The following is a 23,692-nucleotide window of genomic DNA, read 5'->3' as shown; positions in this document are numbered from 1 at the left end:
TACTAAATGTAACAACTGCAGTGATTCACTTAGCAAACATGGCAGGAAACGTCATAAAAGGGGGGCAAACCACACTTAATAAATGTCTCACTTAGCAACGTACATTTTGGGTGGCCGTAGGTCAAGAATACTTGTATTCTATGCAAGCTTGCATTTTTAATCCAGAGCTGTATTTTCAACTGTTCGAAGACGAATGGGGTTCACCTCCCAGAATGGATGTCAACTCCCAGAATGGATTCCAACTCCCAGGAATGGACGTCAACTCCCAGGAATGGACGTCAACTCCCAGAATGGACGTCAACTCCCAGGAATGGACATCAACTCCCGGAATGGACTTCAACTCCAAGGAATGGACGTCAACTTCCAGAATGGACTTCGACTCCCAGGAATGGACGTTGACTCCCAGAATGGACTTCAACTCCCAGGAATGGACTTTGACTCCCAGAATGGACTTCAACTCCCGGAATGGACGTCAACTCCCAGAATGGACGTCAACTCCCAGAATGGACTTCGACTCCAAGGAATGGACGTCAACTCCCGGAATGGACTTCAACTCCAAGGAATGGACGTCAACTCCCAGAATGGATTCCAACTCCCAGGAATGGACTTCAACTCCCAGGAATGGACGTCAACTCCCAGAATGGATGTCAACTCCCAGAATGGACATTGACTCCCAGAATGGACGTTAACTCTTAGAATGGACGTCGACTCCCAGAATGGACGTCAACTCCCAGAATGGACTTCAACTCCAAGGAATAGACGTCAACTTCCAGAATGGACTTTGACTCCCAGGAATGGACGTCAACTCCCGGAATGGACTTCAACTCCCAGAATGGACGTCAACTCCCAGAATGGACTTCGACTCCAAGGAATGGACTTTGACTTCCAGAATGGACTTCAACTCCCAGAATTCCCCAGCCAGCCATGCTGAGCAGGAAATTCTGGGAGTTGAAGTTCACACGTCTTCAGGTTGCTGTTTCTAAAACCAAAATCTCCTTGCCGATTTGTACCAGGACAAGGTTCCCTTTGACCTACTTCCTGGGATCTCCAGCATCTTGGTGTAGGCCTCACCTGTCAAGTTGCTCTACCTGTGTTTTCACCCTCTCCGCCCCTGCACCAATCCCACATTGGCCAAGCCAAGGTGACTCCTAGATCTGGGGCTCGCCTACTCCTCGTAGGCTTAAAACTTCCCCTGTGTAAACGGGAACACGTTTGTATCAGGAGTCTATCCACAAGCCATCTGGAGGAACCATCATCCGATATAACAAGACCCAGGTAATTTTGATGTGGCAGATTGTGTTGTTATTCTGGCTGGGTTGTCCTGTGTGGCTATAATCTTTCTGGCAACTTTTAAAGCTGCTGGAGTCCCAGAAATGGCATGAAGACTCAGAGATCCTTGACCCAATCATAATTTGATTCAATAAGATAGATGCACCATGTGCAGAAAAGGGAAGATTACAAGGGGCCTGTAGACCAAGACTGAAGATCTCCAGATCTTACAGATTTACAGGTTAACAGAGTTGGAAGGGATCTTGTAGGTCATCTAGTCCAACCCCCTGCCCAAGCAGGAGACCCTACACCATTTCTGACAGATGGCGGTCCAGTCTCTTCTTGAAAGCCTCCAGTGATGAAGCTCCCACAACTTCCGAAGGCAACTTCTGTTCCATTGGTTGATTGTTCTCCCTGTCAGAAAGTTTCTCCTTGTTTCCAGGTTGAATCTCTCCTTGTTCAATTTCCATCCATTATTCCTTCTCTGGCCTTCAGGGGCTTTAGAAAATAGCTTCTCTATGGCAGCCCCTCAAATATTGGAAGACTGCTATCCTGTCTCCCCTGGTCCTTCTCTTCCCTAGACTAGCCAGGCCCAGTTCCTGTAACCGTTCTTCATATGTTTTAGTCTCCAGTCCCCTCACCATCCTGGTTGCTCTTCTCTGCACTTTTTCTAGAGTCTCAACATCTTTTTATAATGTGGTGAACAAAACTGGATGCAGTACTCTAGGTGTGGTCTTACTAAGGCTTTATAGAATGGTATTAGTATTAGTACAGAATAATAAAAACAAGGGCAAATAGGCTGAAAAACAGCTTCTATCCCAGGGCAGTAGCTCTTTTGAATTCTGCTGTATAGTGCAGTGTTGGTGTGGTGTCGGGGCTTTCCGGTTCAATGTGTGAAGGGTGAAGGGATGTGTGTTTGTGTTTATTTTCATGGTCATGATGTGCACTGAAGATGGTGTTTGATTTCATTGTACGAGGTGCAATGGCAATAAAGTAAAGTAACTAATTAGCACCTCCTGTGATCTGGATTGAATCCCTCTGTTAATGCAATTTAGGATTGCATTAGCTTTTTTGGCTGCTGCTGCACACAGCTGGCTCCTATTTAGCTGGTTGTCCACTAAGACTCCGAGATCTCTCTCCCAGTTCCTGCTATTGAGCCTGGTTTCACCCAGTCTATATGTGTCCTTTTGGTTTTTCTTGCCTAAGTGTAGGACTTTACTTTTCTCTACATTTAATTGCATTTTGTTAGATACGGTCCAGTGTTCAACTCTGTTGAGATCCATCTGGATCTTGAGCCTATCATTTAGGGTGTTGGCTATTCCTGCCAGCTTAGTATAATACACAAATTTGGTATGTTCCCCTTCTATTCCCTCACCTAAGTCATCTTGGCTTCTCCTAAGACGCTAGAATTATTTAACCTGAGAAGAAGAGGATTAAATGGCATTTTGTGGAACGGAGCTTTGGTGCTTGGATTCAGATCAAGGATTCTGCCGCCTGGAAAGTCCCTAAAGTCTGTTTCCTCCCTCACTTTTTTTTTAATTTACCAAATCTACATTTTAAAGACTTCAAAAGGGTATCTCTTCAGCTTTTATCTCTTCCTCTCTTTTTATTTTATGTTATTTAAATTTATTTGCCAAGCATGAATTATCTAACATAAAGTTGGAACATGATTATGATTACGTGAAATGGGTACAAATAAAAGGGAGACATTAGGACGGGCGGTAAGCACGCTGGTGCGCTTTTGCACACACCCTGACAAACCTCTTAGGAACGGAGTGTGGTCCATGGTAGAATAGAATAGAGTAGAGTAGAATAGAATATAGAACAGAACGGAATATAGAATGGAATGGAATGGAATAGAATAGAATAGAATAGAATAGAATAGAATAGAATAGAATAGAATAGAATAGAATAGAATAGAATATAGAACAGAATATAGAACAGAATATAGAATGGAATGGAATGGAATGGAATGGAATGGAATGGAATAGAATAGAATAGAATAGAATAGAATAGAATAGAATAGAATAGAATAGAATAGAATAAATATTGGATGAAGAATAGAATAGAATATAGAATAGAATATAGAATAGAATACTAGAAAATAGAATAGAACAGAGCAGAACAGAATAGATATTGGAGAATAGAATAGAATAGAATAGAATAGAATAGAATAGAATAGAATAGAATAGAATAGAATAGAATAGAATTCTGTATTGGCCAAGTGTGATTGGACACACAAGGAATTTGTCTTCAGCGCAAATGCTCTCAGTATACATAAAAGAAAAGATACATTTGTCAAGAATCATCAGGTACGATACTTAATAATAGTCATAGGGTACAATAAACAATCATATCATATTAGGAAACAGTCAGTATAAATCGTAAGGATACAAGCGACAACGTTACAGTCATAAGTCACAAGTGGGAGGGGATGGGTGATAAGGAGTGATGAGAAGATTAATAGTAATAGAAGTGCAGACTTAGTAAATAGTTGGACAGTGTTGAAGGGATTTTTTGTTTCATTTAGAGGGTCTAAGGTTAAAGTTTTGGGGGTTTGTGGAAGAAACCACAGAGTCAGGTAGGGCATTCCAGACGTTGACCACTCTGTTGTTGAAGACGTATTTCCTGCAATCGAATTTGGAACAGTTGACCTTGAGTTTGTATCTCTTGTGTGCTCGTGTATTGTTGGGGTTGAAGCTGAAAAAGTCATTGACAGGTAGGACAGATAATTTTATGTACTACAAATTAGATCAGACCCGAAGGTGGCGTAGTTCTGGGTTGCCTAATCCTCAAATTTCAAGTCTGGTATAAGGTATTCTGTTGCGAGCAGAGTCCTCCAAAGTGGTCAGTGTCGACCTCCAAAGGTGGATTAGTCCTTAACCACAATTGACCACAATTGAGCCCAAAAGACAGGCAGACAAACAGTATTCTACTACTTCTCTAGCATTTTTTTCCATGTTTATTTGACTCCGATGACAGGTGATGAAACGGGCTTTTTCAGAAAGTGACTCAGTTGCAACAGACCAACAATACAGGACAGCTGCAAACTTGTGCAACTGGGACGTTCGTGCGGTGGTGTGTCAAACGCATTTGTTGGGCCTCCAGGACTACAAAGAACTTAGCGACATTTCCTTACAGTCTGAAAGTCTGAAAGTTGAGACACCAATGTGGGTTCTCTAAGGTGTCCCAACTTCTTCTTGGAAATACGGGAGTACGTATCACCATAAAAAGGGACGCGGTGGCTCAGCGGTGAAGATGCTGAGCTGCTCGATCAGAAACGTTGGCAGTTCAGCGATTCGAACCCCTAGCTCCGCGTCACGTCCCTTGTCCCAGCTTCTGCCAACCTAGCAGTTCAAAAGCACGTAAAAAAAAAATGCAAGTAGAAAAATAGAGACCCCTTTGGTGGGAAGGTAACAGCATCCTGTGCGCCTTCAGTGTTTAAGTCACGCCGGCCACGTGACCACGGAGACGTCTTCGGACAGCGCTGGCTCTTCGGCTTTGTAACAGAGATGAGCAGCGCCCCCTAGAGCTGGAAACGACGAGCACACGTGTGCAAGGGGAACCTTTACCTTATCACCACATATTTTGAGGGAAATGTGGACCTTAAAGAGTATAACCAAGGAACCCAACTCAGATCACCTTTCAGCCAGCCATGGAGAAGTCTTCTTCTGAAGTCTTCTTTCCTTCTCTCTTGGCTAAGATGACCATGGAAGGGATGGTGCAAGAGAGTCACCATGACGACTAAGAGCAACCGTGCGTGCTGGTTTTTGGAGTTGCTCAATGCGACAAAACATCGTGGGCAGACATTTGGAAAAACGGGTTTCTTTCCCAACAAATTCAAATTCTTGCAAGGCGAGAACAATGTCTTCTCTTGGTCCTGGGTCCAGAACATTCTTCTCACGCCCAAATGGTACACCTGATCTGCAAATCCAATGAGGCGGTGAGGCAGAAGCATTCCTGAGGTCGCTAACCCATACCATCGTTGAAGGTAGACTGCGCCTACGCATGGAGGAATTTATGCACTAAGTCTCTCCCTGCATTTTCAATGTGACCCATGGTCCTCCTACACTTCTTCTGAGCCAACCAGGTGCCTGGGTGATGTCCCTCAAAGACACTGGAAGCGAGATGGTGACCTTCCCGAGTTATTAATCTTCAGCAATTAATAATCCAAGGTAGACTATCCCTAGGCATGGAAGTGCCACGTTGCTGTCCCAGCTGTAGACTTTTTGTAAGGAAATATTGCCAGGTCAGAGCCAAGATATTGGTAGTCCTGGAGGCCCAACAAATGCATTGACACATCAACACACCCAGTTGCAGAAGTTTGTGGCTTTTCCTGTATTGTTGGCCTCTTGCATCCTGGACTTGAGATCAATTTCATTTCTAAGAAAATATTCTACCTGGCTGCAGTTGAAGATGAGGGGAAAAAAGGCTTTCTCGTTGGAGAACGTTCCCACGGATTGGCTCCAACTTTGAGTCACTCTCTTGGATGAAGATCAATTGGATGGTTGCTGCATTGTGACATGGAACAGAAACAATTGGCTAACAGGTCACGTTGTCCTTCCTTCTCTCTCTCTCTCTCTTTTTTATTTGTCAAGGTAATAGGTATAAGCATAAACATAGTTATGGATACATGAAATGGATACATATAAGAAAAATAAAAAGAAACTATAGGACAGGCACGGTAGGCACATTGGCGTGCTTATGCACGTCCCCTACAGACCTCTTAGGAAAGGGGTGAGGTCAATAGTAGACAGTTTTTGGGGTTTGGGGAAGAAACCAGAGTCAGGTAGAGTATTCCAGACATCAACCACCCTGTTGCTGAAGTCGTATTTCCTGCAATCAAGTTTGGTGTGGTTAACCTTGAGTTTGTATCTATTGTTTGCATTTTCCCTACCCGACTTCAAGGATATGGCATGGCCTCCCAGCCTCAGCATTAACAACCATTTGGTTGTTAAATAAATGGCCATAACTCAAAGGCTGCTTGGATTAGGTTTTGAGACCTCTAGTAGTCTTTCATTACAACTTCAAACTTTTCTTTTACTTAGGATTTTATCTGAGAACATGCCTCACTAATGCTTCAGCAAACCGTGGTTTAAAGCATGCACAAACCTAGTCAAATATTTATGTCAGCCAGTCCAATGTCTGACAGAGTGTTTTATGCCAGCCAGCCCAAAATGTGCCCCTTTGCGGGATATGCCCTTCCGTCTCATTTGTTTCCCGCACACTGTCTAGTTTTCTTTCCTTTTTAATGATATTGCTGTGAACCGCGCATAATACGTTCAGATTATTTCAACACAGTGGTATTTGTACAGTATGGAGTAATGATGATGACCCTTTTAATGTTTGGATAATCTAAAATCATTGCAGATGTTTTTTTTAAAAAAGGAGAGAAACATTCTACCAGCACTAATTAGGACTTGAAATGTCAGGGTTAATGAGCATAAAATTATGTAGCTTTTTCATCCAGAGCTAAATATAGCATTTGGGGGGGGGAAATACTGCAAATTGTTTCAATCGTTGTCGTACAGTAAAGATTTCTGTCTTAAATTCAGTATTAAAGTCTCCACCGTATTGTTACTTAATACCATTAAAATATTATTCAATTGCTAAGTATAATGTCATTTAATCTTATATTAAAGCATTCTGGCATTTTAGAATCCTAATAAGCAGGCCTCTGCTAGGTAACACCCCAAAACTTAACAATTAAAAAAGACATAAAAAAAACCTGGATAGCGGATGCGGCGTTAACTGAAGACAGCAGAAAAGAAGAATAAGGAGTGGAAAAAATCACAAGATACAGAAAGACCTGCAAATAGAAGTAGAACGACGGTGGTGAAAGAAAGCAAAGATAGGATCAACAGTGATCAGGTGCCGATTGTATTGGCTAAAAATTGGAAGAGTGAAAAAATTCCATCAGAGGAGGAAACTATTAAGAAAATATTGGAATGTGCTGAAATGAGTAGATTGACATTTGAAATTAGAGAACAAGAAGATAAACCATTTTATGAAGTTTGGGATCTTTTTTTTATCAATGGTTAGATAATAAAACACAATAATAGAATATTTAGAAACTCGGGATATAACGAACATATACTTCCTTTTTTCTTTTTTCTTTGATACTATTTTTATAAAGTTTTATTAAGATAGACTTGGTATGATTTTATGATTTGTTGTAAAATAAATGAAGTAAATTATAGTTATCTCGTTAAAGTATGAATTAACCAAATTATAGTCAAACGATTGTTCAGTAATGATATTAGGTTATACAATTGTTGATTGATAATATGAGTTATTATGTAATATAACTATAATGGCGACTAGGAAATGGATGCACAAAAAAAAGTGGTAAACCAACCGATACACTGTTTGTAAATCTATGAAGGAGGATGATGGTTTTATGTTTTATGTGTTTTTGTTTGTTGTTAAAATCAATAAAACTTTATTTTTAAAAAAAAAACAGTGATCAGGTGCCTTGGGTGCAACCCCCCAAATAACTGGAGCATCACATAAACACCATAGGCATTGACAAATCCCCATCAGTCAATCGCAAAAGGCAGCTCGACTCAAAAAGGTGACATAACTATCTCCAACCTCCACATCTGTCTATTTCCAGGTTCTTGGGAAAGATTTAATAGATGGAGAAATGATACCAAATCTAATCTGAACATCTGGCTGACTGTATGAGCAACCATATTAATTTACTTTGTTATGCCAGGCTGATTAATGGATGCGTGCATGTATGGACGAAGGGAGGGAAGGAAGGAGGGACGGAGAGGTTGATGGATTGATGGACAGAGGGAAGGATGGATGGAGAGAATGAGGGAGGGAGAGAAGAAGGGAAGGATGAAGGGAGGGAGGGAAGGAAGGATGATGGATCAATGGGTTGATGGATCAATAAGATAGGTACTATAAGTGGATGGATTGTGGATGCATGAATGCATGGTTGGAGGGAGGGAGGGAGGGAGGAGAGAGGGAGGGAACGAAGGAACGATGGAGGGAGGGAAGGAAGAAAGGATTGATGGACAGAGGGGAGAGAGAGAGAAGGAGGGAAGGACTAAGGGAGAGAGGGAGGGAACGAAGGAACGATGGAGGGAGGGAAGGAAGGAAGGATTGATGGACAGAGGGGAGAGAGAGAGAGAAGGATGGAAGGACAAAGGGAGGGAGGGAAGGATGATGGATCGATGAGTTGATGGCTTGATAAGATAGGTATTATAAGTGGATAGATGGATGGAGGGATGCATGGAAGGAAGGAAGGAGGGAGAAAGATGATGGATCAATGGATCGGTGGATAGATAAGACAGAAGTGAACGGAGGAACGGAAGGATTGGTAGTAAACCACGGATTGTGTTCTCTTGCAGTTCAACCAGAATTCCTCATGGCCAATGAAGGGGAGAACCAGAATGTTACCAAGACAGAGGTCAGTTTCCAAACTCTTCGTTCAGAAAATGATGGTTACCAGGAATACTGTTGCATTGTTTGCAGAGTCCACGGCACGTCTTTATAGACTCTGGCCACAACTCCTCCAATTTGGTGCCTCCGGCTAGGTTGGAAGCATTCCTTTTCGTTGTGATCTTTGTTTTCTAGCAGAGGATAATGGGATCGGTAATCCCAAGCTATCCACCGAGACGATGCTTGGCCAAAATCGCAAAGAAACGCAAATACAGGTAGTCCTTGGCTTACAACCACGATAGGGACCCGAATTTCTGTTGCTAAATAAGGGATTGCCAAGTAAGTCGTGCCCAATTTCATCCATAATTTACTTAAGATATCCCTCTACAGGTAGTCTTAGACTTATGACAGTTCATTTAGTGACTATTCTGACCAAGGCTTATGGAAACACTAACAAACACACGTTAGTCCCAAAGCCCTTTTTTCTTTATTTCAATGGCTGTGAATTTTAGTCATTCACAGCCCGTAATGAGTCTAACACAGTTTGTAAATAGTCCCATGGAAGTCTGCCAAAGTCCTTCAGGATAAGTCTGATAAGCACCCACCTTCATCTCCCTTGAAATGCTGCCAACAACTAAATTTCCAATTAGCTATACAAGGCCAACCGGAGCACAAATTCAACACAGAGCTTCAGGTGTCAAACTGACCAGTACAAAGTTGCTTCCTGCAAAGGCTCGTGTCCCTTTGCTCAAAAGAGGAGCAAAGGGACACGAGCCTTTGCAGGAAGCAACTTTGTCTTATGAGAGAGCCAATCACCTCGAAGCCTGAGTCGTCCCTTTTGTCTTAACTGTTCTTGCCTTCTGGCAGCTCTGTACATGCACGCACTGGGAACAGGCTCCCTCTGTTCCTCTGCCTCGCTGATGTCAGATTCTGGAGGCTCCGGAGTTGGCACATAACTCCCAGATGGCCCTGGCTGCATCTCTGTATCAGATGCAGGACCCTCGTCCGAGTCGTCCCCAGAATCCTGGACTGTCCCATGTTCCTCCCCACTGTGCAACTCTGCTACTGTCCTCACAGGCTGCTGGTGGACCACAACAGCGCTAAAAATCGTGACATGAGCGGTTTTTATACTTACGGCCATTGCAGCATCCCTGTCCTGACCAAGGCTTCCAAGACTGTAATTATGCACGCGCTTATTTTAAAATCAAGTCTTGTTTTATTGCAATGCTGGGAATTATTTTCATTCCCAGCCGGGAATGAATCTCAAATAGGACCTTGAGATAAGCACCCACCTGTCTTTCCTGTGAAGTGCTAGTCATGTGATCCCCTTTTGCGACCGTCTGATGAACAAAGTCAACAGAGAAACCGGATTCACTTAACAACCGTGTCACTCACTTAACAACTCCATCGATTCCTTGAACAACTGTGGCAAGAAGGGTCATAAAATTTGGGGCAAAACTCACTTTCCACACTGTCTCGCTTAGCAACAGACATTTTGGGCTGAGTTGTGGTCATAAGTTGAAGACTATCTTTCTCTTAAGGTTAAATGTCTCAAATGTTGTCCTGGAAAAGGCCTTCCGCTTATGGTGAGAAGAAAAAATAATAATAATGTTCTATTTATTTTTAAATGCAGAGTTAAAAATGTACAAAATGACAAGCTGAATTTCACAATGGAGGGTTAATGTTTCACCTAAATAAATATTAATGTCTGGATGGTTTTTTTCCATAGAAAATCTGCTGTAATGAACAATTTTTGTTTGTCCTTGGTCTTTCATGGAAGCTCTCAACGACTCTGCAAAACACGATTTGTGAAGCCCCCATTATAACCACAACTGATTTAAGTTCCTGCCAGTTGCATCACAGCTGTGACGCAACTGGCACGAACTTAATCAGTTGTGGTTAAGTTAATAACCACTAGTTAAGTTAAGTTAACCACTTACGTCCGCAGCTGGAAGCAAATTTTCTGCTGCTAAGCCAGGCGATCGTTAAGTCAGCCGCACCTGAGGTTACGTCCCTTCTGCCGTGGTTGTTCAGGGTATCACGGCAGTTGTTAAGCGAGTCACACAATCGTTAAGCGAATTAGTCTTTTCCCCTTGATTTTGGTCATCAGATGGGATGATCGCCAATGCCAATCGCGCGATTTGCCAGCACCGTAAACCCATGCCGTTGGCAAGCGACCAAATTTTAATCACATAGCCAGAAGGATACGTCAATCATTGTAAGTGTGAGGACGGGTAACTTCGAACGGTCGTGAAATGAGTCGTTGTAAGTCGAGGACTACTCAGATAGCAAGGGGAGTGGGGGAATCCCCAGATGGAGACCTTCCATCCACCCCAGCCACAAAGGGCGACACTCGGAGATGATGGGAGTTGTAGTCCGTGCAATCTCGAAGTATTATCTTTGGAAGCCACAGATCTCTTGGGCGAGGGATCCAGCTGAGATCCAACTTTCTTGCTTTCCTTCAGAACATTGTGACCAGGATCACCAACCTGCCATTGGTCAGCTCCGCGTACGACGTTTGGTCCTCCGTGTACCAGTATGCCAAGACGACCTACCCTTGCGTCAACACCGCCTGCAACATTGTCGAGATGGTGGCCGCGGTGGCTGTGGGCAGTGCCCGCGGCGGGGCCCAACCTCTCCTGCCCCATTTTGAGCCTCAGAGTGAGTCCAAATGAGCCCAGTGGCTGGGTGGGCATTGTCAACTCGTAGAACATTCCCACGCCTGTTTTAGTAGCTGCCATAAAAAAAGGAGGAGTGGAGGAGGAAGGAAATCTGGAAGAGGCAGTGCAGCATTTTGGAAGCAAAAATACATTCCAACTCTTTATCTTTAAAAGATTGTAGCTAAAATACCAGAGCTTTTGTCCTGGAATATATTTAATTGGAGAACGTGATTGATGACACCCAGTCTGTGAACGTACTCAATTGGAGAATCTGATTGATGACATATCCAAGGGGGAAGAGGGAAACAGGGTCAGAGGGGACTCTAAATGACGTAGGCCAGAGTTGGCTTCATACAGGGCAGGGCCAGTATGTCCCTTCTAATAAATCCTTTGAAGCTGGTTGAAGTTTGGCTCGAGAATCATGATTTAATTAGGGCGATTGCTGGAATCCTGACAGGCATGGCCATGGTGGGCCTAGTCGGCCTCCTGCACCATGGCAGGGGGGCTGTTTTTGCTCTCCCCGGGCTCCAGAAGCTTTCGTCGAGCCTCTGTGAGGGGGAAAATGGCCTCCCCCAGGCTCCGGAGACCGTCCTGTCTGCAACTTCCAGGAGGCCTATTTTTCACCCTCCCCAGAGCCTCTTTGGGGGCCCTGTACTTACCTGGTGTCCAAAATGTGCCATGAGGGGACTCCTGGAATGGGTGGAGTGGGCAGGGTGAGGCCAACCAGGGGTGGGATTTATCAGATCGCTGAACCGCTCATTAAAAATGATAAAATTAGCTACCGGTTCACCCGAACCAGCGTGAAACGGTAGCAGCCCACACCCTGACCTGCCCCCTTTATAGAGTCTTCAGCACCCTTACTCAGGGTAGAAGGTCGAGCGCGGTCCAGTTCCAAGCATCCTTTGGCTGCCATCAAAATTTCTAGCCCTCGTGGCATAAACCAGAGGTGGGATTCAGCTGGTTCTTAAATTTTGAGTCGTTCGGAGAACCGACAAATCCCACCTCTGACTGGCCCCGCCAACCCCATCTCTTCTCCGCCTCCCATGGAGTCCCAGCTGATCGGCTGGGTCTCCTTTGGTTGCCGTGCACAGGAGAACAGAGCTGGAAAGCAGGTTAGTGGGGTGGGGGAGGGAAGGGGGATTTTGCAGTATATCCTTCCCCTGCCACGCCCACCAAGCCAAGCCACGCCCACAGAACCGGTAGTAAAACTTTTTGAATCCCATCACCGGCGTCAACATTTCTTGGCAAACCCCATTTCACTTCCCTTCCAGGCTTCCGTCTCCTTCTTCGGAAGGGAATGCGTGGGACGTTCTCATTTCTTTTTTTTTTTCTTCCTCTCATTCTCCTGCTTGGCGGTTTAATTCAGCGGGGTTTATTAACCTCCTGCACAGAGTTGGGTTCAAACATTTGAGCAAGGGGTTCTCTGCCCTGGTTGCTGGGTGTACGTGGCCATGGTGGGTGTGGCCTAATTGGCCTCCTGCACCACAGAGGGTGGGGAGGGCATTTTCACCCTCCCCGGGCTCCTGAGGCTTTCCTCGAGCCTCCAGGAGGGCGAAAACGGCCTCCCCGGAGTCCGGAGGCTCTCTGGAAGCTGGAAACGGGCCCATTTCCAGCCTTACGGAACCTCAAGGAGGCCCGTTTTCCACCCTCCCCGAACCTCTGCGCAGGCCCTGCACTTAACTTGCATCCAAAATGGGCCACGTGGGGGCTCCTGGGAGGGGTAGGTGGAGTGGGGCAGGGCAGGGCAGGGCCAGGATTTGACAGTTCGCTGCACTAGCCATAAAACAGCCATAAAATTAGCTACCGGTTCATGCGAACCGGGGCAAAACCAGTAGTAGCCCACCACTGCTCCACCGCTGAATTTGTGATCGAACAATGGAACAGAACCTTTCGGTCTCTGGAAGAAAAGCTCAAAGGCTGCCCGGTCTGTGCAATTCTGTAAAATATCCAGCAAAAGCCTTTTTAGCGAAAATCCCTGTTTGCAAACACCTTTTTAAGAAATCTGAACTAATTTAGAATTCACGTCGTCTTTTCTCGGTTTAATTAATTGGTTAATTAAAAGAAAAACACCCAATCCACTTTTCTTTGATACAAAGAGGATGTTTTCAGTCATATAGGAACCCTTTTAGTTCTTTCAACGGGAATCAAGAAATGGACGACCTAAATGATTTTAAATAAATCGTCATAGATTAGGGAATCTGAAAGAATACCAGCGCTTCAGACTGAAACAGAATGCGAGGCTGGTTTGACTTAAAGCCAAACGTTTTAAAATGTTTCCCCCTCTTCCTCTCTCTTTCCTAGTTGCAACCGTGAACGAATATGCTTGCAAAGGATTGGACAGACTGGAGGAAAAACTGCCAATTCTTCAACAGCCAACTTACCAGGTTAGATAAATTTGCAAAGTTGCCCAAAACACACCTTGCTGGCTGGGGAATTCGGGGAACTGAAGTCCGTGAGTTGTAAACGGGCCATCGTACGCTGAGAGTATATGCACCAAAGACAAATTCCTTGTGTTCCAATCATACTTGGCCAATAAAGAATTCTATTCTATTCTATTCTATTCTATTCTATTCTATTCTATTCTATTCTATTCTATTCTATTCTATTCTTTCTCCACCCCTTTTCCAGATGATTGAAACTACAAGTAATCCTCCACTTACGACCACAATTGAGCCTCCAAATTATGTTTTATAAGGGAGAATATTTTTAAATAAGCTTTGCCTTATTTTACAACTTTTCTCGCCATACTTGTTCAGTGAATCACTCTCAGCTGTCAAATTAGTAACAACGGTCGTTAAGTGAACCTGGCCTCCTCATTGGCTTTGTTTGTCGGAAGGACGCAAAAGGGGATCACATGACCCCAGGACACTGCAACCGTCATAAACGTGACTCAGGTGTAAATCACGTGACCATGGGGATGCTCCAACGGTTTACACATGTGAAATATGGCCATAAGTCACTATTTCCAGTGTCTTGGTAACTTTGAAGGGTCACTAAATGAACTGTTGTAAAAAGAAGACTACCTGTAATTCTCATTTGCTCCAGTGGGTAAGACAAGATATAAATAGAACAAAAATTCAAGGATGTGGATTCTAGATTAGATCTTTATAGGAGCTCCTTCTTCATGGCCAGAGTTCTCAATCAGTGCAAAAGAGGCCCCTTCCTCATCACTAGAGTTTTGGGTCATATCAGGGCAATCTATAGAGGGTTGGGCTGGATGACCTCAGAGCTCCCTTTCAACACCATGGTTCCAGAGATTCTTTTGAAAAAGGTACAATTAAAAGACATTTTTCCCCAGCAATTAACATCCGGAGAAGCAGGAAAACTGAATCCGATAAAGAAACAATGAAGAAACTCCACCCTTGGCTGGCCAAGTTCCTATCACCAAGTTTAGAAAACTCGAAAGGTCTATTATTTTTTTTGGAAATGCAGATGTTCCTCAATTTACAATCATAATGCAGCCAGCTCATGACAGTCGTAACTCATGACAGTCATAAAGCAGGTCGGTCGCGTGATTTCCCCCCCCCCCCGATTTTAAGACTTTTTAGAGGCAGTCATTAAACAAACACAGCAGTTGTTAAATGAATGTTGAGGTCATTAAGCAAACCCATAGTTTGCTACGGGTGAGGTTTTGTCCAAAAAACTGCTGTTTTTCAACCAAACTGTTGTGAACCACGGTCAAACAGCTATACGTGTTGCTCCACCGACCTGTTTTACAACCATCATGACAAGCAGCTGGAATATGGTCATAAGCTGAGGACTACTTAAGGGAGGAAGGTGACTGTCTGAACTTCAGAACTGGGTTGTAACTTCCTTTTTACAGGCAGGTCGTAACTTCAAACCGTGATTGGTCGTAGCTCAAGGATAAAGTCACTTTCCATGGTCACTTTGTGATTTGACTTGGGAGTTTTCCAACTCAACCATTTTCTGGTTCTTGTTCAAATATTATGAGTTCTACCTTGGACTTTGACGAGAGACCTGTTCTCACCTGGGCTTCCCCTACAGCACAAAGCCCCCTCCTCCCCCGGATAAAACCCCTTTTATTTAGTTTACAGTGAATTCCTCTCCAGAAGAAGTCCCGACCGACAGTCTTTCAAGAGGTTTCACAACTACAGACCTTTATCAGGCTTGGAGAGGTGCCAGGCCGATATCTTTCAGTTGCCACACTGTAGCAGACAATGCTCGGCAAGAATGCAGGAACAGATCTTCAGCCAAATGAACTAATTATCTCCTGCAAAACCCCCACTCCCCTTTCATTCCTCTTTTATTCCCTATGGGAAGGCCCAAGTAAAGGTCCACCTTAGCCTTTACTCCTGAGTTGACCCTTGTTCCTTAGCTGTTCCCTTCTTCTGGCAGCTCTGTGCATGCACACACTGGGAATAGGCTCCAGCTGTTCTTCTTCCCTACTGATCTCCGACTCCGAAAGCAGCTGATAACTGTTGGAGGGCCCTGGCCCCATCTCTGCCTCTGATGCAGAGCCGTTGTCAGAGCCTTCCCCAGACTCCAAGACTGGCCCAGGTTCCTCCCCAGACTCCAAGACTGGCCCAGGTTCCTCCCCAACCTCCTCACTGTCCGAATCTGCCGCCAGCTCTGCTGGCCACTGGTGGACCACAACAAGACCTTCCTTGCCATTGAATGGCCACCCAATTATTCTCGCTCAGCCTTTGATCTTCTTCCTCCTCCTTCTAGCTCTTTGAAGATGGCGTCACCTTGACCAAGACGGTGGTTTCGTCCACCGTCCAGGCAGCTGGTGAAGCCAAGGAACGCATGACCCAGAAAGTGACCAAAGCTGTTGACCTTACCAGGGACATTGTCCAGGACAGCATCACCTTGACCAAATCTGTGGTGAGCACCACCGTCAACACAGCCCGGAACGCTGCCAACGAAGCCAAGGGCCTCATGACTCATCACGCGGCTGACATGGTCAACCTGGGGAAGGAGACCATGAATGAGGGCGTTGACCTTACTCAATCGGCGGTGTCCAACACGGTCAATGCTGCCCGTAAAGTGCAGAGCGCTGGGGCTCTCCAGGAGGGCGTGGAGATGACATCTTTGTTTCGGCAAGCCGTGGCCAGCGGAGTGGACACCATGTTGGATAAGACAGAAGAGATGGTGGATTATTACCTTCCCATGTCAGGAGAAGAACTTGGTAAGAGCAGAGGCACCACCAGCTTGTAAATTAGCTTGTTGCAATCAATCTCCCAGTTTGATTAGGGGCACCCAATCAGCTTCCAAAGTCAATTCTCCAAAAACTGTCTATCTGTCTTCCTTCTTTCCTTCCTTCTATCCATCCTTCCTTTCTTCTTTTCTTTTCATTTTTCTTTCCTTCGTTTTTCATTCTTTTCCTTTTTCTTTCTTTTTCTTATTTTTTCTTTCTTTTTCTTATTTTTTCTTTCTTTTTCTTTCTTTCCCTTTCTCATTTTTCCTTCCTTCCTTTTTCATTTTCTTTCTTTTTCTTTTTTCTCATTTTAATTTTTCCTTCCTAATTTTTCTTTTTCTTTTTAAATTTTTCCTTCCTGTTTCATTTTTGCTTCCTTTCCTTCCTTCCTTTCCTCCCTTTCTCTTTCTTTCTCTCATTTTTCCTTCCTTCCTTTATTCCTTCCTTCCTTCCTTCCCTTCTCCCTTCCTTCCTTCCCTTCCCTCCCTCTGTCCGTCCGTCCCTCCCTCCTACCTTCCTTCCCTCCTCCCTCCTTCTTTCCTTCCTTCCTTCTCTTCTCCTCCCTTCCTTCCTTCCCTTCCCTCCCTCCTTCCTTCCTTCTCTTCTCCCTTCCTTCCTTCCCTCCCTCCTTCCTTCCTTCCTTCCTTCCTTCCTTCCTTCCTTCCTCCTCCTTCCTTCCTTCCCTCCCTCCTTCCTTCCTTCTCTTCTCCCTTCCTTCCTTCCTTCCCTCCCTCCGTCCGTCCCTCCCTCCTTCCTTCCTTCCCTCCTCCCTCCTTCTTTCCTTCCTTCCTTCTCTTCTCCCTTCCTTCCTTCCCTTCCCTCCCTCCCTCCTTCCTTCCTTCTCTTCTTCCCTTCCTTCCTTCCCTCCCTCCTTCCTTCCTTCCCTCCCCTCCTTCCTTCCTTCCCTCCCTCCCTCCTTCCTTCCTTCCTTCTCTTCTCCCTTCCTTCCTTTCCCTCCCTCCCTTCCTTCCCTCCCTTCCTCCCTCCCTCCCTCCCTCCTTCCTTCCTTCCTTCTCTTCTCTTCTCCCTTCCTTCCCTCCCTCCCTCCTTCCTTCCTTCCTTCCTTCCTTCTCTTCTCCCTTCCTTCCTTCCTTCTCTTCTCTCCTTCCTTCCTTCCTTCCTTCCTTCCTTCCTTCCTTCCTTCCCTCCCTCCCTCCCTTCCTTCTCTTTCCTCCTTCCTTCCTTCCCTGCCTCCCTCCCTTCCCTTCCCTTCCTTCCTTCCTTCCTTCCGTCCTTCCTTCCTCCTTCCTTCCTTGTCTTGTCGGCCACGCATCTCATCTGCAGGCGGCTCATTTAGGCAGCCAAGCGAGAGCAACCAACCACGTAAAAAACTAACATGAGAAAGAAAAGGCTGGGACGAATTGAAGGACAGGGTTTTTTTGTTTTTTGTTTTTTTGAAACCATCCATGGGGTCTGATCCTTCCGGGATCGGAGGGGGCCTCTTCACACCCGCTTTGTCCCCCATCCCCCTGCAGCCCAGCTGGCTAACCAGGTCCAGGGCGTCAGCCCGGCCTCCGTGGACGAGCAGCGCAGAGAGCAGAGTTACTTTGTCCGCCTGGGCTCCCTCTCCAGCAAACTCCGTTCCCGGGTCTACCGGCACTCCCTGAATCGGCTTCATGTGGTCCAAGAAAACACCCAGGACTTGCTCGGCCAGCTCCAGTATGTGATAAACCTGGTAAGTCGGCCCTGGGTTCAAATCAGCCAGGACACAGTGCAATTAAAAAAAAAAGCCAACACAGTTCTAATGTGCACAAACAGAGAGATAGAATCAAGGTTGTTAGGGAGACACCCTAGCAGAACCTGCACGGCAGTCAGGCAGGCAGGCAAAATATGTGAGATAAACGTTTTTGTAGCTTACACTCAGTAAAACAGATACACTGTGCTAGTTAAATAGTTTATTCCAGTAATAGTTATAGCATAGTCAAAACAGTCCATACATCATTCACTAATTCAGTCCGTCCGGGGATTATTCAGTTGCAAAGTCCAGTGTCGAAAAAGAGGTCAGTAAACTTACAAATATCAGTCCAGTAATATATCTCCTCGCAGTAGAGATATGAAGAAGTCAAAACTCCTCTCTTCCTTCAGCAACTCAGCAGTAGGGAAAACACACAGTTAGCAAACCATCAATCCATCAAACCAGCAATCGTCAGCAATCGTCAGCAATCAATCAGGTTCTCTTGCTTCCTCTTATGGCGGTTTCACACCGCACCCAAAATTACATGCTTTGCAGTTTAAAGTGACACACACTTAAACTTACTATCATAGTTTATATATATTATTTTACCCAAACTACGTTAGGTAACCTTGTTATTCCTAACAAAGGTCATGTGAAGTGTTAATACCACTTTACAAGGCCTTGGAAGCATTCAGTTTTGGTTGCCACGATGTAAGGAAAGATGTTGAGACACTAGAAAGAGTGCAGAGAAGAGCCACTGAGGTGATTAGGGGGCTGGAGCAGTGGTGGGATTCAAAATTTTTACTACTGGTTCTGTGGGTGTGGTTTGGTGGGTGTGGCTTGTCTTGGTGGGCGTGGCTTGGTGGGCATGGCAGGGGAAGGGCACTGCAAAATCCCCCTTCTCTCCCCACCCCACTAACCTGCTTTCCAGCTCCCTTCTCCTGGGCAGGGCAACCAAAGGAGACCCAGCCGATCAGCTGGGACTCAATGGGAGGCGGAGAAGAGACGGGTTTGGCGGGGCCAGTCAGAGGCGGGATTTGCCGGTTCTCCGAACTGCTCCAAATTTCCGCTACCGGTTCTGGAATTGTGTATGGCTAATCTAGAGGGGGGAAAAGGACTGAGGGTGACATGGTACAAGTGTTCCAGTATTTGAGGGGCTGCCCCAAAGAAGAGGGAGTCAAGCTATTCTCCAAAGCACCTGAAGGTAGGAAAAAGAATCAATGGGTGGAAACTAATCAAGGAGAGAAGCAACCTAGAACTAAGGAGAAATTTTCTATCGGTGAGAACAATTAACCAGTGGAACTACCTGCCTTCAGAAGGTGTGGCTGCCCCATCACTGGAAGTTTTTAAGAAGAGGTTGGATAGCCACTTGTCTAAAATAGTATAGGATTTCCTGCCTAAGCAGGCAGTTGGACTAGAAGACCTCCAAGGCCCCTTCCGACTCTGTTATTCCATTCTGTTCTAATCCAAAGTACAAGTAGCCCACAACTGATAATGATTCATTTAATGACCATTCAAAGTTACAATGGCACTGGGGAAAAAAATGACTTAAGACCATTTTTCGCCCTTATAACTGTTTGCGGCACCCCCCCTGGTCAATTGGGGATTTGGGGGTGTGGTTGGGTGACGATGTCTGATTGATAATGACCGTCACAATTCACAATAGAAACTGCAGGTTCCATTACGGTCGTAAGTCGAGGAGTTAGCTGCATTGGGTTACCAACTGAATAGCTTTGCCTTGTTTCTTTCAATTGTTTTTATTTCTGCTTTTCTGACAGGTGGAACATTTGAAAAACAGTGCTGGGAGCCAATTCCAGGAAGCCCAACAGAAACTGAACCAAATTTTGCTCAAATGGACCCACGTTCAGTCAGAAGAGGGTCAGGAAAGAAGAAAGAAAGAAAACTCCCCAGAACAGGTATTCTATGCGACAGGTGGCCCTCAATTTAGCAGGGGGTCGGACTAGAAGACCTCCAAGGTCTTTTTTTTAACCATGGCCCCTTTAAAAGAGATGGACTTCAATTCCCAGAATTCCTCAGCCAGCATGCTTTAAGATGGGTGGACTTCAATTCCCAGAATTCCTCAGCCAGCATGCTTTAAGATGGGTGGACTTCAACTCCCAGAATTCCTCAGCCAGCATGTTTTAAGATGGGTGGACTTCAGCTCCCAGAATTCCCCAGCCAGCATGCTTTAAAATAGATGGACTTCAACTCCCAGAATTCCTCAGCTAGCATGCTTTAAGATGGGTGGACTTCAATTCCCAGAATTCCTCAGCTAGCATGCTTTAAGATGGGTGGATTTCAACTCCCAGAATTCCTCAGCTAGCATGTTTTAATATGGGTGGACTTCAGCTCCTAGAATTCCCCAGCCAGCATGCTTTAAAATAGATGGACTTCAACTCCCAGAATTCCTCAGCTAGCATGTTTTAAGATGGGTGGACTTCAGCTCCTAGAATTCCCCAGCCAGCGTGCTTTAAAATAGACGGACTTCAACTCCCAGAATTCCTCAGCTAGCATGTTTTAAGATGGGTGGAACTCAACTCCCAGAATTCCCCAGCCAGCCATGTCGCCGTCCACCCATTTTAAAGTTACTGAAGTTTAGAAACGCTGTCATAAATACTAAGGTGGCTCTGGAACATGGGTGTGTTCTGGGGAATTCTGGGAGTTGCAGTCCACATATTTGGTCACTGCTGAAGCTGAGAAGCACTGATTGGGGAATTCTGGGATTTGAAGTCCACCCCTCTTAAAGCATGCTGGCTGGAGAATTCTGGGAGTTCAAGTCCCCCCATCTTCAGGAAAAAAAAAAAAACACCCACTGGTTTATTTACAAGATACGATCCCAAAACTGCATTCACGCATCCGACTCAGTCTTGTTGTGATGCACAATTTGTCCTCTCCAGGTTGAGTCGGCGACTTTGGCCATATTGAGATCCCTCATCCAAGACCTCAGCCCTGCTTACACCTGGCTGATGTCCAAGGTCGAAGTGCTGCCCAGGAGCCTCCGCGAAAGGGTGGACCAAACTCAGAGTAACTTCCACCACCTCCACCGCTCTTTCTCTACCGCCGAGTCTTTCCAGGATCTGCCCTCCGGCTTCCTCACCCAGAGCCAGGAGATGATCTCCCAAGCCCGAGATGTTCTCCACATGTTGGCGGAACACCTCATCCAGATCACCCCTCTGAACTGGATCGTGGGGCCCTTCCGACCCCAGGAAAGAGGGCCGGGGACCTCCCGGGAGGAGAGCGGGACAGGGCGGCTGAAGGAGACGGGCAAAGGCGTCAGGGCGTCCCCGTCGGAGAAGGTGGCAACCAAGAAGATGAAGAGAATGGAGGACACAACCGAGGTGGACCCCAGAGAGTCCACAGAGGCAATAGGGGCCTTGAAGGAGCTGCTAGCAGGCTCCGAGGGGGCCCCCGAAGAGAAGAACTAGGAGAAAGGAGAGACGAAGACCACCGTGCCAGTAGGAAGTCTCCAGGGATCCCCACAAGGCATGGTCGAAAGTCCCAAGATGGTGACCCCAACAAAGCTTTGATGGCTTCGTTGGGTCCACCATTCGACCACACCTTGCGGACATCCCTGAGCCCCATATCCCAGCAAGTCCACCTAAAAGTTTTGCAGTTCTTCTTACTAGAGGGTCGGGGTTCCCCAACTACAATGCCCCCCACCCCACCCCATGATGCTGGAGGCCTCCTCCCCCAAAAAGGCAGATGAAAGAGACACAATTTCCAAGAGGCAAACTCCAGTCGAGAGAGAGAGAATCAGGAAAGCTAAAAGCTCGCCGAGAGATCGATCTGCTTGGATCCATTTTTCCTGCTCCCCAAAGGCACCCAGATCTTCCCTGGGGGGGTGGGGGGTTGACCGGAGGAGGCTATTTGCACCCCCCAAAAAAGTGTAGGGATCCATTTTGTTAATTTCCAAAGGAGCCTTTCTTAGACACCTGCTTTAAGTCGGAAGTTCCATGGGTGGGATTCAAAAATTTTAGCACGATCGGTTCTCTGCTCAGTTGCTAGGTGGGCGTGGCCAGGGTGGGCGTGGCCCACTCAGCCTCCTGCACCACAATGGGTGGGGGGGACATTTTGGGAGGCTCAAGGAAAGCCTCCCCGGGCTCCAGAGGCTTTCCTTGAGCCTCCGGGAGGGTGAAAACAGCCTCCCCCAAGCTCCAGAGGCCCTCCGGAGCCCAGTAACAGGCCCATTTCCAGAATTCTGGGCCTGGGTTTTGCCTTCTGAGACCCTCCACGTGGGCCCTGCATTTACCCGGCGTCCAAAATGAGAGATGTGGGGACCCCTTCAAACTACCCGCCTCGACGAACCAGATGTAAAAATTAGCGCCCGGTTCGTGCGAACCGGTCTGAACCGGCTGAATCTCACCCCTGGTCAGAACTTGCAACCAAAAAGGGGGTCAGGAATTAGAATCGGGGAGAAGAGATGGGTTAGCTGTTTTATTTATTTAGACTTTCTTTCCCCCGTTTCTCTTGGAGCACATTATAATCTAATTAGGCAGTAGGCATAGCACCCAGTTCCCAAGGAAAGGAATCGACACCTCGGAAAGGAATTAAAATTGCCTCCTACAGCCAAGTGTCTAGTCCTCATTAGTGCAGAGACGCGTTTGTAAATAGGTGCAGGGCTGGGCAGTTGAGGCCAAAGGCTTAATGGCAAAAGATGGACTTGGAGATGATTTTTGAAGGCGGGCAGAAGAAACGGTGGCTTCATTTAACTCGGGATGAGTAGGAGGAGGAGCTCAAAATGGAGCCCAGCTGTATTTCTATGAAGCTAAGCTTTCAGCATCTTCCGGGGGTGGGTGGGGGTCCTTCTTTGGTGTCCACGCTCTAGCAAAAATAAAATTTAAAAACGTGCGTGCCCGTTTCCATCGTCTTTTGGGGTAGGGGAGATTGTGGCGGGGGTTTGGAGGGTGAATAAAAACCGGCGGTTTAACATAGTACCGAGGAGATGGGAGGACGTGGCAGTTTTCACAAGATAGCATGGATTGGTATAAAAGTCCAGCTTAGGGGCGGGGTCTATTGGTGGATGGAGGGATGAGTGGGTGGGTGGAAAGGTGGAGGAATGAATGAATAGTTGGAGGAATGGGGTGGAGGGAAAGGTTTGAGTGGGTGGAGGGAAGGAGGGAGAAATGGGTGGGTGGGTGGAGGGAGAGAAAGGTAAGTGAGTGGGTGGGTAGGTGGATAGAGGGATGGCTACAAAAGGAAACAGAACGACTAAAGATCTTCTTGTCAGCAATCAATACTCAGATAAGCAAGGATTAACACCAGACAAACCAACTCAAAACAATACCCTCAAAACAACCAAGAACGCTCCCAACGACGCTGACAGGGCAAGCCGGAAGTATACAAATGGGAGCCAATTCCACTCCTTTCTAGCATTGAAGATGTTACCTAGTTAGGCGATGAAATGTCCCCCAAGAAAACCTCCTTCTCCTTCTTTCCGCTAGCACTGAGGATGTTACCTAGTTGGGTCGTGAAATGTTTGCAAGAAAACCAGAGAGTGCATCACGGACCTCATAGTCCTCCTCCTCCTCCTCCTCCTCC

General features: G+C 46.0%; 1 protein-coding gene across 2 annotated transcripts; it reads left to right on the top strand.

Annotated features, from left to right (window-relative positions):
* The first annotated feature begins 1,193 nt into the window (after positions 1–1,193).
* Positions 1,194–23,002, top strand: LOC113449300 (perilipin-3). Of its 2 annotated transcripts, XM_087922634.1 has the most exons (9): positions 1,194–1,275; positions 7,733–7,843; positions 8,631–8,689; positions 11,127–11,322; positions 13,623–13,705; positions 16,011–16,470; positions 17,955–18,154; positions 19,933–20,070; positions 21,052–23,002. In XM_087922634.1, exons 3-9 carry the CDS (start codon positions 8,648–8,650, stop codon positions 21,577–21,579), a joined length of 1,647 nt encoding a protein of 548 aa, XP_087778760.1. In that variant the 5' UTR covers positions 1,194–1,275; positions 7,733–7,843; positions 8,631–8,647; the 3' UTR covers positions 21,580–23,002. The 2 variants fall into 2 exon arrangements, with proteins under 2 accessions (XP_087778760.1, XP_026576142.1); XM_026720357.2 differs by lacking the exon at positions 7,733–7,843.
* Positions 23,003–23,692: the final 690 nt, after the last annotated feature.

The sequence above is a fragment of the Pseudonaja textilis genome, chromosome 1 (assembly GCF_049901715.1).
Source record: "Pseudonaja textilis isolate UNSWEBS1 chromosome 1, rPseTex1.2, whole genome shotgun sequence".
Taxonomy (NCBI): domain Eukaryota; kingdom Metazoa; phylum Chordata; class Lepidosauria; order Squamata; family Elapidae; genus Pseudonaja; species Pseudonaja textilis.
This window is presented reverse-complemented; position numbering and strand designations above follow the sequence as displayed.

Coding starts and splice junctions, on each gene's coding strand:
- LOC113449300 (XM_026720357.2), top strand. CDS start 8,648: ATGGCCAATGAAGGGGAGAACCAGAATGTTACCAAGACAGAG. Junction 16,471..17,954: donor CATGTCAGGAGAAGAACTTG/GTAAGAGCAGAG, acceptor ATCCCCCTGCAG/CCCAGCTGGCTAACCAGGTC. Junction 20,071..21,051: donor AAGAAAACTCCCCAGAACAG/GTATTCTATGCG, acceptor TGTCCTCTCCAG/GTTGAGTCGGCGACTTTGGC.